This window comes from Halichoeres trimaculatus, unplaced genomic scaffold (assembly GCF_033239565.1).
Source record: "Halichoeres trimaculatus isolate MK-OKI-2021-1 unplaced genomic scaffold, fHalTri1.1 fHalTri1_scaffold_13, whole genome shotgun sequence".
NCBI classification, from domain to species: Eukaryota; Metazoa; Chordata; class Actinopteri; order Labriformes; family Labridae; genus Halichoeres; species Halichoeres trimaculatus.
The window spans coordinates 33,127,008-33,144,117 of NW_027437191.1; the positions used below are offsets into that span (position 1 = coordinate 33,127,008).

The 17,110-nt window shown below is 42.5% G+C and overlaps 1 protein-coding gene across 2 annotated transcripts in view; it reads right to left on the reverse strand.

The window, feature by feature from the left end:
• Positions 1–17,110, reverse strand: part of tulp4a (TUB like protein 4a) — a 48,438-nt gene that overhangs the window by 2,855 nt on the left and 28,473 nt on the right. For both annotated transcript variants that reach the window (XM_074684787.1, XM_074684786.1), the window contains exons 6-13: positions 10,819–10,926; positions 10,500–10,666; positions 10,117–10,341; positions 9,672–9,906; positions 6,661–6,805; positions 6,063–6,207; positions 3,587–3,680; positions 19–3,497 (exon numbers count right to left, since the gene is read on the reverse strand). In XM_074684787.1, the coding sequence (XP_074540888.1) occupies positions 19–3,497; positions 3,587–3,680; positions 6,063–6,207; positions 6,661–6,805; positions 9,672–9,906; positions 10,117–10,341; positions 10,500–10,666; positions 10,819–10,926 (4,598 nt within the window). The remainder of the gene's footprint in view (positions 1–18; positions 3,498–3,586; positions 3,681–6,062; positions 6,208–6,660; positions 6,806–9,671; positions 9,907–10,116; positions 10,342–10,499; positions 10,667–10,818; positions 10,927–17,110) is intronic.

A 17,110-nucleotide genomic window follows, 5' to 3' on the forward strand; every position in this document is an offset into this window, starting at 1 on the left:
CTTGGTGATATCTCTAACCTGTCTGCCCTCCAGCTCGATCTGAAAGTTTTTGGCTGACTCTTGCGTGACACGCCCTCCAAAGTCCAGCTGGTACACCTGTGTGGCTTCGTTCCACAGAGGCTGCTTGTTGGCCATGACATACACGAAGCCCTGGCTGCCCAGTCCTCGGTCCTCCTTCTCGTTGGCCTTCCTACATTTGATCTCATCCAGCTCGCTGGCGGCCCTCAGGTTCCTCTTGCTCTTCCAGCCCTTCTTCCCGCTCTGGCACTGGTTGAGCAGCTCGTCCCCGCTGATGAACAGCTCCGGTTCGCTCTCCGAGCTGTCCTGGAACTCGCTGTTGGCGGTGGCTTTGCTCAGCTTCTTGGCCTTAAGTTGCTGCTCTTTCTGACCCTTCAGCTTCTTCTTGTCTCGTCCCCCGAGCCGTGGACTTGAAATCAGTGAGTTGAAATCCCCTAAAGCTCTGCCTTCCTTTTTGGACTTGCTCCCCTCTGCTAACGGGGGCACGTTGGCCTCCTCAGCACGCCCGTCCGCCCGCTTACGGTTCTTCTTGCTGAACTTCTCAGACCGCTGAGGGATGGGACTTTCAGTCAGGGAGAGCACCTCCTGAAAACCTTCCCCGGCCTCGGCCATGGCCTCCTGTAGCCCTCCATGGCTCTGTAGCTCTGCTGGTGGTGGTGGGGGAGGGGGAGGTGGGGGAGGAGGTGGAGGGGAGAGGACGTTTTTGTCGGCTGCCATGTGGGAGGCTTTGGGTGGCAGTGGCACTGCAGGACTTGGCATAGGTGGGCAAGAGTTGTAGGTGCCCCATGGAGTGTGGAGGGCGATGGGGGGGATGGGAAGCCCGGCACAAGCCCCTCCCCCAGTGTACAAAGGTGGGAGGGGGCAGCAGGCAAGGTTCGCCAAGTTTGCAGGGTACCCCGGCGGTAAGACAAGGGTGGCGTCCTGCTGCGAGAAGGGTACTGGTGCCACCATCTCTTTTGGAGAGGAGCAGGGGCGCGGGGATCCTGGGATGGGCTGGAGCTGGGCTCCAGGGTAGGCCGTAGCTGGGGGGTACTGGAGAGAGATCTGGTAGCCTGCAGCTGCTGCAGCAGCAGCTTGGAAAGATGCAGCACTGGGGCTCGTGGGGGATTTAGGGGACAGGACAAAAGGCAGTCTGGACACATCCAAGTGCTGAGCTGGGCTCAGAATAAGTGGGGGCGGTTTGTGGGGTCCAGGGGGGCCAGAGGGATTCAGTGTTGCTGTCCGTTCCTGAGGAACCCACACCTCCTCTGTAGCTGCAGGATCCCACTGATACGGAGGCGGGCGTTTGATGACCAGCCCTGACGCATCACTTCCTCCGAGTGCCAGATGCCTCAGCGACTGGTTCAGTGTTTCATCCTCAGTAAACGCAGAATTCACATAATCAGCCCTGTCCCTGGCACCCACCCCACCTGATGCACTCCCAGGTCCTTCTAGAGAGCTCAGCAGGTTGTAGGAGGACTGGGAGGGCAGAGGGGTGGCGCTGTTGGAGTGAACGATGACTGTGCTGTGTGGAGCTCCGGTCCCTGGAGGGAAATCCTGGCGGATAATGGTTCCTCCTGCTATTCCATTAGCGCTTCCTGGGGCAGTGCCTCCAGCACTGGATCCAGTGCTACACTGACTGCAGGTGTATAAGGCTGTTGGCACCCTCTGCTGGAATGAGGCTGCTAGTGCACTACTGTTTTTGGCCTTGGGAGGCAGTGGTCTAGGTGGTTCCAGCATCTGTGAAACTTTGAGAGCGGCCTCTCGGCTGTTCCTCCTGAGCGTGGCGTGGATGAGGCTGCTGTCCAGCCTCTGTCCGGGGTTCCTGCCTACGGTATTGTTCTGATTGGCTGAGTCGGGGTAAGGGGGAGGGTCTCCGCTGGGTATGGAGTAGCGGGGAGCGGTCAGTCTGTTGAGGGTGGCGGAGGCGTAGGGAAGCTGGATCTTCTTGTCAGCTGAGGATGATGATGATGAGGAGGAGGATGAGGTGACCCTGAGAGTGGCAGAGCTGCCAGGTCCCTGGAGCGTGTAGACATTCTGGTTGCAGACGAGGCGCGTTCGAGGCCGACACACTTCCTCCACATTCCCGCTGCTGTCAAACGTCGTTATCCTTTCGTACCCCAGCGGCGTGGGGTACTGCGCTTGCTGCTGACCTGAAGGGTGAAGTGGGAACTCTCCTTTTTTCAGGCAAAGGTCGCCTGGTGGAGGAGTCCCGCTTGTGGCTCCACCTGGTCCGGACGCAGCGTTGGAGGCTGATGCTGAGGCAGCGGCGGCAGCAGCAGCTGCAGCAGCCACAGCGGCAGCGACCGTGCCGGGGTAGGGCGGCGGGGGGTTCATCTTGCTGAGCTCTGGAGGGGAACTGAACACCACGGTGTCACCCTCAGCCAGCTGCGGAGCCGGCCGCGGGCTTTTGATCTTCAGCAGGTGCTCGTGTTCGACCCCTGGCGTCCTCTCCACCACCAGCTCAGCGGGCGGGTGGGGGATCTGGATCTGCAGCGCCCCCGGCTGGAGCACAGTCTGACCTGAAGGCTGACTCGATGACATGGAGGGGACAGGTATCTGGATTTGAAGCTGCTGCTGAAGTTGATGGTGGTGCTGTTGTTGCATTTGATGCTGCTGTTGCGACTGCTGTTGGTGATGCATCTGCTGCTGCTGCAGGTGCTGCTGCATCTGTTGATGTTGCTGTTGAAGCTGTTGTTGCTGTTGTTGCTGTATGTGCTGCTGAAGCTGATGTTGATGTTGCTGCTGTTGCTGTAGGTGTTGGAGCTGCTGCTGGATGTGTTGTTGCTGAAGTTGCTGCTGCTGTAAGTGTTGTTGCTGAAGCATCTGTTGCTGCTGCTGTTGATGGAGTTGCTGCTGCTGCTGCTGAATTTGTTGTTGATGGTGTTGAATTTGTTGTTGGTGATGCTGTAGCTGTTGTTGTTGATGGTGTTGTTGCTGTTGTTGATGGTGACTCTGTTGCTGTTGTTGTTGTTGTTGATGGTAACTCTGTTGTTGTTGCTGTTGTTGTTGTTGTTGTGAGGGGTGATGAGAAGGTGGAGGTCCCACCATGAGGCGACCCATTTCCAGGCCCCCAAAGATGACCTGACCAGGACTGGAGTACCGGGTGGGGACCGTGTACTGGGCTGTCAGGATGGCGTCCTGGCTTTGGTCTGACGCGCTGGCAGCGGCCCCTGAAGGAGTTGCCGTGGGATTGGTGAGGACATCCAACTGGACGTTCTGATTGGCCAGGAGTGACTGCACCAGGCCGATGCTCTGGGCGGGGGACATGGCCTGGGCGGGGCTGTGGATGGGGGCGATGGGGATGTTGACGGTGCATGGGGGGTTGTCGTCCGCTCCACAAGCAGGGCCCGTGACGGGCAGGTCGTCTTCATCCTCGCTGAAGACGTTTGGGCTGAAGACCGGCAGGTTGATGTAGTCCAGGGAGATCTTGCGCACCTCTGGCAGGTAGATGGTCATCTGTCGGGGCTGCAGGTGGAGCAGGCTGGTCTTGTAGATGACTGAAGAAAGAAAGAAAGAAACATGACTGAAAATTCACTTAATCATTAAGAACAAAAGATGTCTTCAAGTGAAGTTTTTGATTTGTTACCTGCACCAAGATTAGTTGGTAAAAATGTGGCGAGACCAACAATCTTGAACTTTGTTCCCCAAATATTTGATGTGACCTGAGCGAGGTAATTTTGCTGCGTGACAGATAAAGAAAAATGTGTTATTGTCAAATCCACAACAAGAGATGTGTCAGCTAAGGCAAAACCCCCCCACAAAAGTGATGAAAAGGCATATTGCAAGTTACACTTTTTTGTATATTAACACTTAACATCGTTTAATAATGGCAGGTGAGCAAGTCAATCACTGATTTTATTTGTTATTCAATCAAAAAAGACACATATTTAGAGGGAGAAGTGACTATTTTGGGTATAGCTGTTAAAATCGCTCAAAGGGAACTAGCATTGCCTTACTCTGCTTTGAGTCAATGTGAATAATAAGTGGTAGTGAGTTAGATCAGGCAATTCAGGTCATGTTTCCTATGTTTCTTTCAAAGTATTTTTTAATTTGACCATTCATTAAGATGATTAAGATGCATTTGGACGGATGGATGCAGAAATACTAGCTAAAGTTCATTTCGTTCAGCTGACAAGACGGGCCTTATTGCTGCATCGGTCACAAAAAACCACAGTCGTCCGATCCGCAGTGTCCATTTTTCCACAGGAAGATTGATATGATGGAGTCTTTTATAAAGTCTATGGATGGAGTTCAGGAGGGGATACTGGAGCTAGGCCTGGGTGAAACTGGCATGGCTGCTGTCCCGTCAATAAAGACCACTGCAGTTTCACCGGCAGCAGCCCCTGGCCCCAGCAACCCCTGCCTTCCACATGAAACCACAACTTTACGTCACTAAAAATGATGTTTTCAAAAAGTGAAGTGAAGATTTTGAAAAACTCCGGTTTCTCGGGCTGTGTCCGAAATGGCATACTAACATACTACATACTACATGGTCGTTGTGTATATACTGTATACTATATACTATAAGTATGATTAGAGTGCCAACCGTTTACACTGTAGTATACTACTCGATTTCCCATGATGCATTTCAAAACCTCCGACGACAAAAATTGGAAGCACACATAAGTCTATGGAAGCACACCAGGCTATCAAATATCTCTGTTGATTCGCCATATTTGAAAGTTTTAAGAACATTTTAGGCGAGAAAGTCCTCACGTAGAAAACCAAAATGTGGTCATTTGGGCCACAAAACGCACGGATACTAATTTAATTTCGACATTTCGGACATTCTGTTAAGAGCGCCAATATGCTATCGAAGAAACTTCCGGTCCGCTCCAAAACAAGAGCCCAATTTACAAAAGCGTTGAAGAACTTAAAGGAGATTAACGGGTGCTTTAATTCTGAAAACAGGAAGTTCGCTAGTGGATGATTTTTAGCTAACACCAGTCTCAAGACGAATTCATCTCTCTTCAAAAAATTAAAAAATGTTTACTGCTCGCAGACACCGAAGACGATCCGTCCGTCGCCTCAGGCACTTCATGTCTTTGTACTTACGTTTAGGTTTTCCTGTAGCGCTAAGTCCATTTTAGTCGCTTCTCATCTTGTCATCTCATTCACTATTTACGTTTATAAATACGGGGCTCGCAATGCATTATGGGGCGTGTCAGTGCAACTAGTATGCCCACCTCCCATACTTCAAATTTTTACCGATATAGTATACATCCGGGTATTTCTCGCGCACACAATCTTTTCATACTATTTAATGTGAACGCACTACATACTATTTTTGACGTCACACTTAGTATGAGTAGTACGTTAGTATGCCATTTTGGACACAGCCCAGGTTTCCTGTAGACACCAGTAAACGGGGGGTCTTCATCCTGATTGGATGGCACAGGAAAGCAAAATATAGGTTTGGCATGCCCCGAGCTGCACTTTACAGCAGGCTTGACCACTACGTGTGGACGTAAGTATTTTTATAAACGCACAAGGGGGGAGATATTCGTCTTTGAAAATACCCGGCTACGTGTGGACAAGGCCTAAGTCTTGGTTTTCTGACTCTAGATCAGTGGATAGACCTCTGATAGACCTCTTTGTGGGGTTACCACTTACACAGACAACTTATTTTTGAAGTCAGTGTATCTGATTTCAAAGTTTAAATATGTTGATGTGAACACAGCATTAGGCTACATATCTCTAGCTAACAGCGCTAACTCACCGGGACACCTGCTCTGTTCTCCTCTGGTTCGACATTATTCCTCTTAATCCTGTCCTGTTCCTGGTCTCCATCTTTCCTAACAGGCTCATTATATGGATATTGTTCACTAACAGGAATGACAGTCTGATCCATGTTTATTAATGTTAAACGGAGGCGCATGACGCCGCGTTTAAATGCCAGTTTTACCGAAGAAGTAAAAAAGAGATCCTGTGGTTTATCAACTTATGAATTTCTTTTAAAATGTTGTTTTTAAGTTATTTTCCAATCAATTTCTAAACAGTTGTCTTTCTGCAATCTGCCCTTTAAGCACGGTTCATGGAGGTGGCAATAAATTGGTCTTTACCTGAGTGATGTCGTCCAGAGGAAATTCCCTCCGTGTCAGACTGGGGGATCCGATCGATGGTTTCCGTATGGGGAGCCGCGGGGACCTGGAGATCTCTTGAGTAGCACGAGACAGCTTGGGCGACTTTCTGGGATCAATATTGATCCTGTTGGTAAAGGGACAAACTAAGTCTCTACAGAGAAGGTAGCGAATAAAAAAGACGGTTTAGGCATGCAGTGAGAAAAATGAAGAACATTTTATAAAAATCTGAAACTTAAGAAAAAAAGGGTTAATACAGGAAGAGAGTAAAGATCTGTAAGGAGTAGATCCTGGTGCTGCAATGTGTTTAGAGGATGCATTAACCAGGATGATAACTGCAGATTTGTCCAAAGCTCAGTTCTTATGCTTCATGCTGTTGGAGGAGTGAGTGACTAATCTGAGGTGTCGTGCTGCCCCCTGCTGGAACAGAAGCAGCTCTGTTCATGCTGATCTGGCATTCATGTGGGAAAAGGGAGGATCTGAATAAATCTGAACTAACTTGTGCTGTGTCCATTTCACACGGAAAAGAAAAACTTCAGTGAAGGTTTTCTGCAGACCCAGAGATGAGGTGTAAGGTTACCTGGGCAGCTTGGGGGATTTGCTGCCTCTGGATATCTTTGGAGATTTCTTGCCCACCCAGTCGTCACTGAGCTCGATGTCGCTGGAGTCCGAGCAGTTGCAGCTGTCGATCATGGCGGAAATCAAACTGTTGCCATAAATCTCATCTGAAGAGAGAAAAGAATGTGGAAGAAACAAAAAAGGAGGTTAGCTTTAAGAAAATAGAGGCTCAAAGTGTGAAATGCTCAAAATGTTCAGGAGACTTGCACGTGTATCACTCAAATTTCTAACCCTCATACTTTTTAAAGTATCCTACATTCAAAAAATAAAATTCCCATTAAAATGAATGGAAAATGATCCATCACCATGGAAACCACACAGGTGTTAATGTCATGATGCCACACAGCTGATGATGTCACAGGGAGTTCAGTTTAGGGTTCCGAAGCCAAAGTTTAGCTCTGCTCCCCATCACCATGGAAACCACACAGCTGATGATGTCACAGGGAGTTCAGTTTAGGGTTCCGGAGCTAAAGTTTAGCTCCGGAATCACCATGGAAACCACACAGCAGATGATGTCATAAAGTGTTCCGTGGTTACAGACAGGACTGGGGCCCTCAGGGTTAGAGGGTTAGGGCTCAGCATTTCAATACCCAGCATTCACTTCTGGAAATGCACCCCCACTCCCTCCAGTTTTTATCTGACTTATCTAACAGGCAGTGTTCTTTGCTCTTACACAAACAATTGTGCAAAAAACATCCACCTCAGTCGTTGTTGTTTCACATTTTTAAACTTTCTGGAATAAATCAGAGAGGATCTATTCTTTTTCTTCCTGTATAAAATGCTCCATTAAACTTTAGACTTTAGAAATCACGAGGACAGTTTTGCAGGAAAACTGCTTTAATAAAAACACGGAGGGCGCAAACTAGAAATAGAAGAGCTCAACAGCAGTAGGCGTGAGTATTGGCAAAAACTTCTTTATACGATATGCATCACAAATTTTAAGCCACAATACGATAGTGTCACAATTAGGGATGTACAGATCCAACTTTTCTGGTTTTACCAATCCTGATTCGATACCAATAACCTGCATGCTCTACTATGGGATAAGACCATAGACTGTATGAACATGGACGTAGTCTCGCTGACGTCACCCCTCTGTTTCTGAAACAGGAAAATGAAGCAGATCGGCTATAGCGGTGATATTGGTAGTGGCAAGGGCTTCACCTACAGCCATAGGGCGCCTGTTGGTCATATGACCCTGAGCTGTGCCTCTGATTGGGCGAGCTCGCGATCTTAATATCATCTGAACAGCGGAGTTAGAAAAAAATTCACCCCCCGTACAGTGCGTACTGGTAGTAAAATTAGAGACTCAGACAGGAGACGTTTTTTGAACCAGGCTGTAAATAGGTTAATTTCTGCTTTGCAAACAGCTTTTTTTGGTCTGGTGTGTATGTGACTTCCTGTACTTCCAGAGCCAGCCTCAAGTGGACACTCCAGAAACAGCAGAATTTAACACTTCAGTGTCTCATATTCTCAGACTGGAGGTTGCCGCTTGGATAAGACTGGTAATGTTTTGAGTAAAAGACAAAAATTTGTACTTATGGAAATACTGAAGTTGATTTTTATTTAAACTATAAGTGTTGAAATGCTCAACGGCAGATTGGTTAAAAAATGTTTCAGAATTTACAGAAATGACTATTTGATTGTTAAATTTTATACCTTGTTGACTAAACCAGAGTTTAGGCCTAGAGTCAAGTTTGGACCGATACTTTCACCAATATCACAATATTATAATATATTGTGATATTCTACATAATTAACTAAGAGAAAAACAGAGATGACATTTATGTAAATCAAAATATTTCTCAAAATTGAAAGGACCAAGGAAAACAAGACTGCAAATTAGAAAACAAGACTGCAAATTAGCTGAAGCTAGACGTCTTATATGCATCACATTTTCCCATTTCCTGTGGCAATGTTGTCTGTATCATCCCTGTTAAATAAACATTAAATAAATAAAAATAAATAAACATTGATGTCTATGGCAGGCTGACTTGCTCAGTGCAACAGAAAACCCACATCATTAAGTTTTAAAACTAAATATTTTAAATAGACTTTGAGATGATATTTATTATATAACTTATTGGCAACATACAGGGTAGTAGCTTTTTGGCGCCACCTACTGCAGTGGAAGTGCAGAAGTTGTATTTTACTTCCAACTCGGCCAAAATATGAATTTTAACAAAAATATCGATATGCTATTTTGGTCTTTGCAATATCCCATGTTTGTGTTAGTAATGTTTGTATTCATTAGTCTTTTGTATTCATTTCATTTACCATATATTTATAAAGTCTTCATTTTTTTTATTGTCTCACAACACTCAAGAAGCCATGCAACTAAATTTTATTCAAAGTGCACTGATGGGTAATTTGTGCAATAACAATAACAGGAAGTTGAAGATATTAAGAGTTGAAATATGGATGCTGTATTGGAGGTCAAAGTATCATGCTCTATTGCCCTATTAATGTATATATTTCATATCTCCAAACAGAAGCAGCAGTGTCCAGATTTTAATAAAAAGATAAATATAAATATTGGAAACAACCAGTTTAAAACATCGTAAGAAAAGGGGGAAAAAGCAAAGATTTAAAATAAAAAGGGCAGAGTCTGAAGACCGCGGCTGCTCCAGTTTAGGTCGAGCTAATTTATTTGATGGACGTTAAAGTGTGGATGGGCTGGAACCGTTTCATGGCTGGCTTCATTTATCACTGCACGGGGAGGGTGCCGGTTGATTTATGAGGAACCCAGGGGCCATCAGAGCGCCCATTAAGCAGCTTTTAATTAACATGGGCTTGGTCTGCTCTGCGTGGCTAAAACACACTTTCACTCTCTGGGTGCCAACGCCGAGAAAGTCAGATAACCAGAAAAAGACCGCAGCAGGAAAACGAGTCTGAGAGAAATATGTTTCACAAAACAAAACATTCTCAACATCTTTTCACCCTACTAATTTAAAAATATCGAACCCATCTGACCTGTTTTCCCATCCGTCTTAGGATCCATGATGACGAACTCTGGACGCAGTTTACTGATCCGTCGACCTTTGAGGATCGGCACCAGACCTCCGAGATATTCCAGATACAGCGTGTAGCAGGGCCCTCCCACCTCGGGGTTATCCTCCGTACGCTTCATGGTGCAGTGCAGCCGCTCGTTTCCTGCCGTCGGGTAGCTCACGAAGTCTCGCATGTTGTTGGGGTCAGGGATGGGGGGCTGGAAGAGAAACCATCGAGAAACTTAAGCTTGATTAAAGTGATAAAGTTTGCTCTGATTCTGCTTTTCCTCAGTTTGTGGAAATGATCTCACGCCGTGTCAGAAGGTGACACCTACAACTGCACAGGTACGTGTCAAGTGCATCAACAGGAAGCTCTCACAGCTGCTTATTTCTGTGACTAATGGACGCAACACCTCCTGCTCCGTTACCTTGATGGTGGGGACGAACGCGGTGGTGACGTACGAGCAGAGGCGGCAGGGCATGGTGAGCTTGGCGACGTCCTTCTCCTCCTTCACGGCGGTGGCGATGCCCTGCTGGCAGAGCAGCTGCAGGCTGGCCACGCGGTGCTCCACTCGGACCACGTAGAGGGCCGGGCCGCACGCCAGGAAGAGGCGGGAGTCGCGGTGACCCCAGCACAGCGTGGTGATGGGGCGCTGCAGGGCGGTGGAGAAGACGTGTCAGTGACAGGAAGAATTATTTTGTCACATTTCTTCGAATATTTCTGTTATTAACTTCAGCTGAAGACAAAGTCAAAACCAGCATCCAGCTTTTTGAGAAATACAAACAAGGCTCGGAGACTCGGGAGGATCACCTGTGCTGGCGTGTCCAGAGTGTAGATGTGCTCGCCTTGGACGTTGTAGAACTTCACGATGGCGTTCCTCGTGGGGGTGGGACAAGTGGGGTCAGGTGAGAGGAGGGTCCTCTCCATCCCTGCCACGGCGAGGATGTCACCCTGAGAGCACCACTGGACCACCACGTCTTCAGAATGAGTCAGAGGAGAAACAACCACATAAATCATGAGTTTACACACACACAGCAGAAAAAGAAAACTGCAGGAAGTAAAGTCTCACACACACACACACACACAGCAGAGGAAAAAAAAAACGCAGAAAGTAAAGTCTCACACACACCTTTCAGACCGGTGCGGATGAGGGTCGGTGAGAGGTCGTCGTAGTTGTTCATCAGGCTGATGTCTCCGGATGTGAAGCTGACGGTCAGCAGTGGTTTCTGGCTGTGCACTGAGTAGATTTACAGAACACACACACACACACACACACACACACACACACACACACCTTAGACAGGCGGTAACAGACATCGATCGTATGCTAAAGGTATCAAAAAACAGAGATAAAGGAATATTTAGACTAATTTAAAGGGCTGCGAGGTCTATCTGGTAAAGCTATTGTTTTCCAGGGATAAAGACTCAATTTCCCATGAGCACTACCACCCACTGTTGTGAAGATCCTCAGATGTCATAAATTACGAGTTTCGAAGTAGGAAATTTCAACTGAGGTCAGATTTTTTTTACTGGGAAGTTGTGCACACCACCCCCAAGTTTACAATCAAAGATGGCCGCCCTGGGTGTAAACAGTAATGAAGCTCCTGTTATAGTTAGTTTGTTTTATCGCAATAAATCAGCCACATAGTACAGTCAGATGTTTATGTATTGAAATATTATTATATCAGGATTTCTTGTCTGACATTATCAAATCAGGATTCTTTGTCAAAAAATGCTTTTTTTAAATTCAAATTCTTCATTTCAGCCTTTGTTTATAAACTGGACTGGAAAAATATTCCTACTTTTCTCCAGCAGAGGGCAACGTGTTTCTCTCTGACTCATGTAATGTGCATTTTATGGGAAAATATGGCTCCTGATATAGGTTGACTGTAGACTTCATCATCATTATTTGATTTTTTTTACATAGTCTGATGTTAAAAAAGCAACTAAACAAAATAAAAAAAATTGTAAATATTGAAGAATCGCAATTTAAATTGAATCAGCACCCCAAAAATCACAATAGAAATGAACTGAGAGGAGCAGCATATCGTCCCAGCTCTAACAAGACAGAAGCTTATATGTTATGTGCAATAACTGATCAGTCAACAAATTTGACCCGCCTTCTAATTTAGGTTTGTAAAAAGTAGCATTTATTTTTGACCGGAACAAGGCTTCATTTGATCCTCGGACACGGGGATTTCGATACTACATAAGAAATTTTCAACATTCTAGTAAATTTTAAAGGCTTAAAAAAAAAAAAAAAAGAGTAATTTGTGGTGTTATGGGTCAAAAATAAGCTGAGTTATTTATGATAACCAAATACCTGAGTAGAAGAGTTGGTTTTATGAAAAAGGAAGGAAAGCAAAAACCCATACGGGTCAATTTTGACTCGTAACACCACAGATGTCACTGTTGTTCATAATGTTAGCTTAAAAAACAAACACAAGTAACTTTTTAGTTGGTGTGCTCTAATATTAGTCTTCAAGACTAATGTGCTTACCCATGATCTTCACCATAGTAAATAAAAAAGTGATTTAAAAAATGTTTTTGGTTAAAGATGAGCAGTATATTGTCAGATAAAAGGTTAATTTATCTATTTAAATTAGTGTTTTCATGGTTAAACCATACTGGATTACAGCAATTGTTTTAAACAAGCCTAGTTTAACAATGGGTTAATTTTGACCTGCTAACACTGAGGACGTCAGCAGCTTTTTAACACTTTACCAGAGTTCAGACTAAGACTGCTTGAAAACTGATCTTTTTACTTTTATTTACATCTTTTTTTTAATATTCTCACCTAATTGTTCATTAAGATAACTGTAATATCTGAATTCTAATCTGGGGATAAATAAAGTGTTTGGTTCTGAAGATCTGCTTTTTAAAATTTTTTACTTAAGACTTCTTTTTTGTCTTTATTCAGGGAGAACAGGAAACAGGTTGAGAGTGAGGAGAGACATGAAGGAAAGGGACACAAACTCAGGCTGACCTCTAAAGGACTCGCTTTATGGAGCTTAACCTAAACACTGTTTGGGATGTTTTTGTCTAAAATGTCAAACCATAAATCAAGAAACTTTGCTGTAGATTTAATGAGTGTCATTCTAGTGACCTACAAAGGATAACGTGATTAATATGCATTTATCCTGCTCCTGCTTCAGTCCCTGACGCCTTCTTCTCTACTGAAACACTCCAGAGTATTTCTGCTGTGACCCAAATACAAGCACGGATGAATTATCAACTTATTCCCTCGACTTAAAGACCAAAATAGTCACAACTTGCCCACAACAAAGGTGTTTAATCAGATACACTGTAGGACGATGCTATCAGGTGTACGATATGATATTTCTGTTTCCTGCGACACTTTCTGAAGTTTCCTCCCTAACTCCTCCTGAAATGATGATAACAGACTCCCACCTTAATGCCCCTGTGAATGCTATTTAAGCTAGCAAACAGCTTTAATTAGGCTGATATCTGTTAATTATTGATATTAATCTATTACATTTCCTGTGGGTGATTCCTCTCATGTCAGGTCAGACTTCTAATAACATCACAGGGTTATTTATAAAATATGTTAGCACACTGAGCACATTCAGGCTGAGCAGAGGATCAGTGGCTCTAAGAGTGTGTCTGTCTCCTGCTTTTTCTTTATTTGGAGGCATGAAAAGAATAGATAAATAGATAAATAGTAAATAAACAGTTTTGCAAGAAGCAAAACAAACTTTACACAACAGATTACTTTTATTGTTAAACTATGACTGTTTCAAACATTCAATCCTCTTGAAACTGGTGCATTGAGTGTTTTCTACTATTTTTTTTATTTTAATCTATCTTTTTATTTATTTAATATTTATCTTTTTATTTTATTTTTTCTTTTTATTTATTATTTATCTATTAATTTTATTTTCATGTTTTTATTTGTTTATTTACTATTTATCAATTTTATTTTTTATCTTTTTATCTATTTAATATATTTATTTTATACATATTTATTTTTTATTTTTTTTTGTTTTAATATATTTCTTTCTTTATCTATTTATTCATTTTATTTTTATCTATCTATTTCTTTGTTTCTTTCTTTGTTATTTTAATATATTTCTTTCTTTATCTATTTATTTTATTTTTATTATGTATTTCTTTGTTTCTTCCTTTCTTTATTTTATTTTAATATATTTATTTCCTTACTCTTTTATCTTTTTATTTTATTTCATCCATTTCTTTCTTTTTTCCTTTCTTTCTTTCTTTCATTTTAATCTTTTGATTTATCTATCTTTTTTTTTAAATAACGTATTTATTTTATTTCAATCTATTCATTTATTTATTTATCTATTTTTATATATCAATCCATCTATTTTTTCATTACAATGTTTAGTTCATTTTAATCTTTTTAATTATCTTTTTATTTATCTATTTTCATTAATTATTTTTTTTATTTCGAAGTATGTACATGTCAAAATGTATGTAAAAGAGTGTGTTATCGCTTTCTACGTTCATTTGTGTCCGTCAAATCTAAGTAAATGTAAAATAAATAAATTATTTTTTAGAAGAAAAAAAAAAACTACGACTGTTTCAGGTTTAAGGCTCATGAAATCAAGAGGCGCGTGATGGAGGACCTGAAATAAGAATCATCAGAGGCTGTCATGGGATTGAAACACAGAGCCTGTTCCGACAGAAGACTGTGTTAAACACACAGATCTATTAGTCGCTGCTTTTCACTCCAAAAAGTGTTAAATATATCACCTTATGTGATATTAACTATAACTGAACTGTCCGGTTGTTGAAATCCCCTGTGCTAACTGTGCAAGTTGCTGCATGTAATGTGGTAAGAACTATAAATGGACGCTCATTTAGATCTGTTAGTGATGTAACTGGGCATTAACATGCAGCATAAACTCAACTGAAAGGCTCAAACATATTTTCAGGCCCCTTACCAAATACACATTGTGATGTGAATGTTGCACATGCTCACATCTCGATATTGATACTAAAGCGATAAACTGTGCAGCCCTGGCTCATATATTCAGACAGAGAGACCTGGCTGGGGGAGGATGAAGAAGACCTGCTGCCTCCAGCCAGGTTTGTCCAGATGAGAGATATTTTCAACCAGGGACCAATCAATTACCATCGACTGCTTTAATTAGTGAGTTAGAGCATAATCACTGTTCCAGCTAAGGCTAGCACTTTTCAGCTTCTCCACTCGGTCCACGGTGAGGTGAGAGGGACAGAAAGCCCAGCAGGAGGAGGACAGACGCAGGGGAAGGAAGAAAAAACGAAACAGGAAGAGAAGAAACAAGGTCGTTATGTGGCTCGTTAGGAGGGATGGGGAAGCTGACAGGATGCAAATCTTCTTTCTTTTTCTTTTTTTTTTAATGGCTGCTGGAGTCCTAGTGGCCCAGATTCACACAGGTCATCTTTATATTAACAGATATACTTATTTGTTTAATCAGCTTTATAACTGTTTTTTTTTTGCATCTTTGGCCAAAAAAAAAAAAACACGTCATTTCCATACAAGATGGAAATTAACATCAGACCAAGTAAAGAAAATAAACGATGATTATGTCTACAGACTATACCAGGAGCCATGTTTTCCAAAACATTTATTCAGGGGATCTGACATCTCAACTTTTTTCAACCCAGCTGATAAAGACTTAAAAAAATGATGTAAAGTAGAAAAAATAGATTTTTGAACAATAACGATCCTGATTTAAAACCGTTAAACAAAAAATCTTGACACCACAACACTTTAATTTTTTCTTCCACCCCAGTGAAGAAATATAAATCAGTTTTTCTTAGAAAGCTCCAACTCTACTGAAGAAAAATCCCTTTTTAGGAGATATAAAATAAAATTCACGTAAAATCAAAAGGTGCCATGTTAAGGTACCTAAACGCATCCTTGTGAGGAAGGGGGAGAGTGGGCAATTTTCCTACTGGACATGAACACAGCATTGAGAGTTTATATAATGAAAAATAAATATGTTATATTGAAAACTTTGAGGTTTTATTGGTAAATTTCTTACCACTTAAACACACAAAAGTATAGAAAATTGGTACTGTTTCGAATGTGAAAAGGTAGGTCCCTAATAGATAGATCATATTTAATTGACAGTGGCGGGGGGACACCAATGGGTGACCCACATTTTCTTTGAATTGGAGACAGAGCAGCTTATTTAATGTTCATAAATGCTTCAGAGGTTTGAGGGGGAGAAAACTATAAACACAGCCTAACTGAGCAAAGGAAAGTGATTCTTAGACAGCTAGCTTAGATAAGCAAAATTCCGCTAGCTTTATGCTAATGACAATGGAAAATCTCATTGACGGGCTAACACAGTTAGCATTGTGACTATCTTACTGTCTATGAGCCTGTTTTAACTTTCACAGACACAAAAATCACCCCTCTTATCGATACCCACAGGAAAAAGGTTTTCTGCCTTAAAAATGGTAAGAAATGTTTTAAACTGCAGACATTCAGGAGCTGCTTGTTGACGCTTTCTTGCACAGACTTTTTCCCTGTCTACACTATGAAAGCCCAGGATTAGAGGTAGACCGATATATCGGCCGGCCGATATATCGAGCCGATATTTGGACATGTGTTTCTATCGGCCATCGGCCGTATTTTCTTTTAAAAAGACGATTTTTGATCCGTTGTATAAAATGACGCAATTTTTGATCAGGCACAAAAAAGATGAGCACCTCAAACTTGTGGAACCACTTGGATACATTACATACTTATGTTCAAATTATATGAATAAGTTTAAATTTCTTTTTTGACATTTTAAGAAGAGTGTGAATGTTTACTACTGCTTGTTACATTGTGTGTTTACTCAGACAAAATATTTCATTGTTTTGAAAGTTGAATAAATGTTAAGAGGACTGGACACGACTTGTTCTAATAGATTTCTTTTAGTTGCTCAGAAATTGCTGCGTTTCACAAAAAAGTGATAAATATATATTTATTTAACAATCGGCCTGAATATCAAATTGGAAAAATCGGCTATGCATATCGGCATCGGCTGCCCAAAAAACCTATATCGGTCGACCTCTACCCAGGATGGTCAAAACATTTCAAATCAGTCTTGTAAAACCAAACAGAAAATTAATTCAACTGCACCACATGCCTGTAAAAGGCAGCACTAACTCAGTTCTGTCCAGTTTTATTGCAGTTACACTAAAACTTTGGAAAACTTTATTTACTGCAGAAAATTTCAGCTATTTATTTTTTTAAGCTTTCGTTTAGCTTAACAAAACATACTGCTAAGCCTGGGAGCTGTTAAAGCAGATGCTTGAAGGCATTTAAAAGTAGTTAAGTGTTGGAGTTTGTATTGTTCACATTTTTTACGCCAATATTTTCACTTTGACTGCAAATTAATATCCGCTTCAAATATCGGTTATGGCCTCCTTACCTACAGATAACCAGTAAATCTATCTGT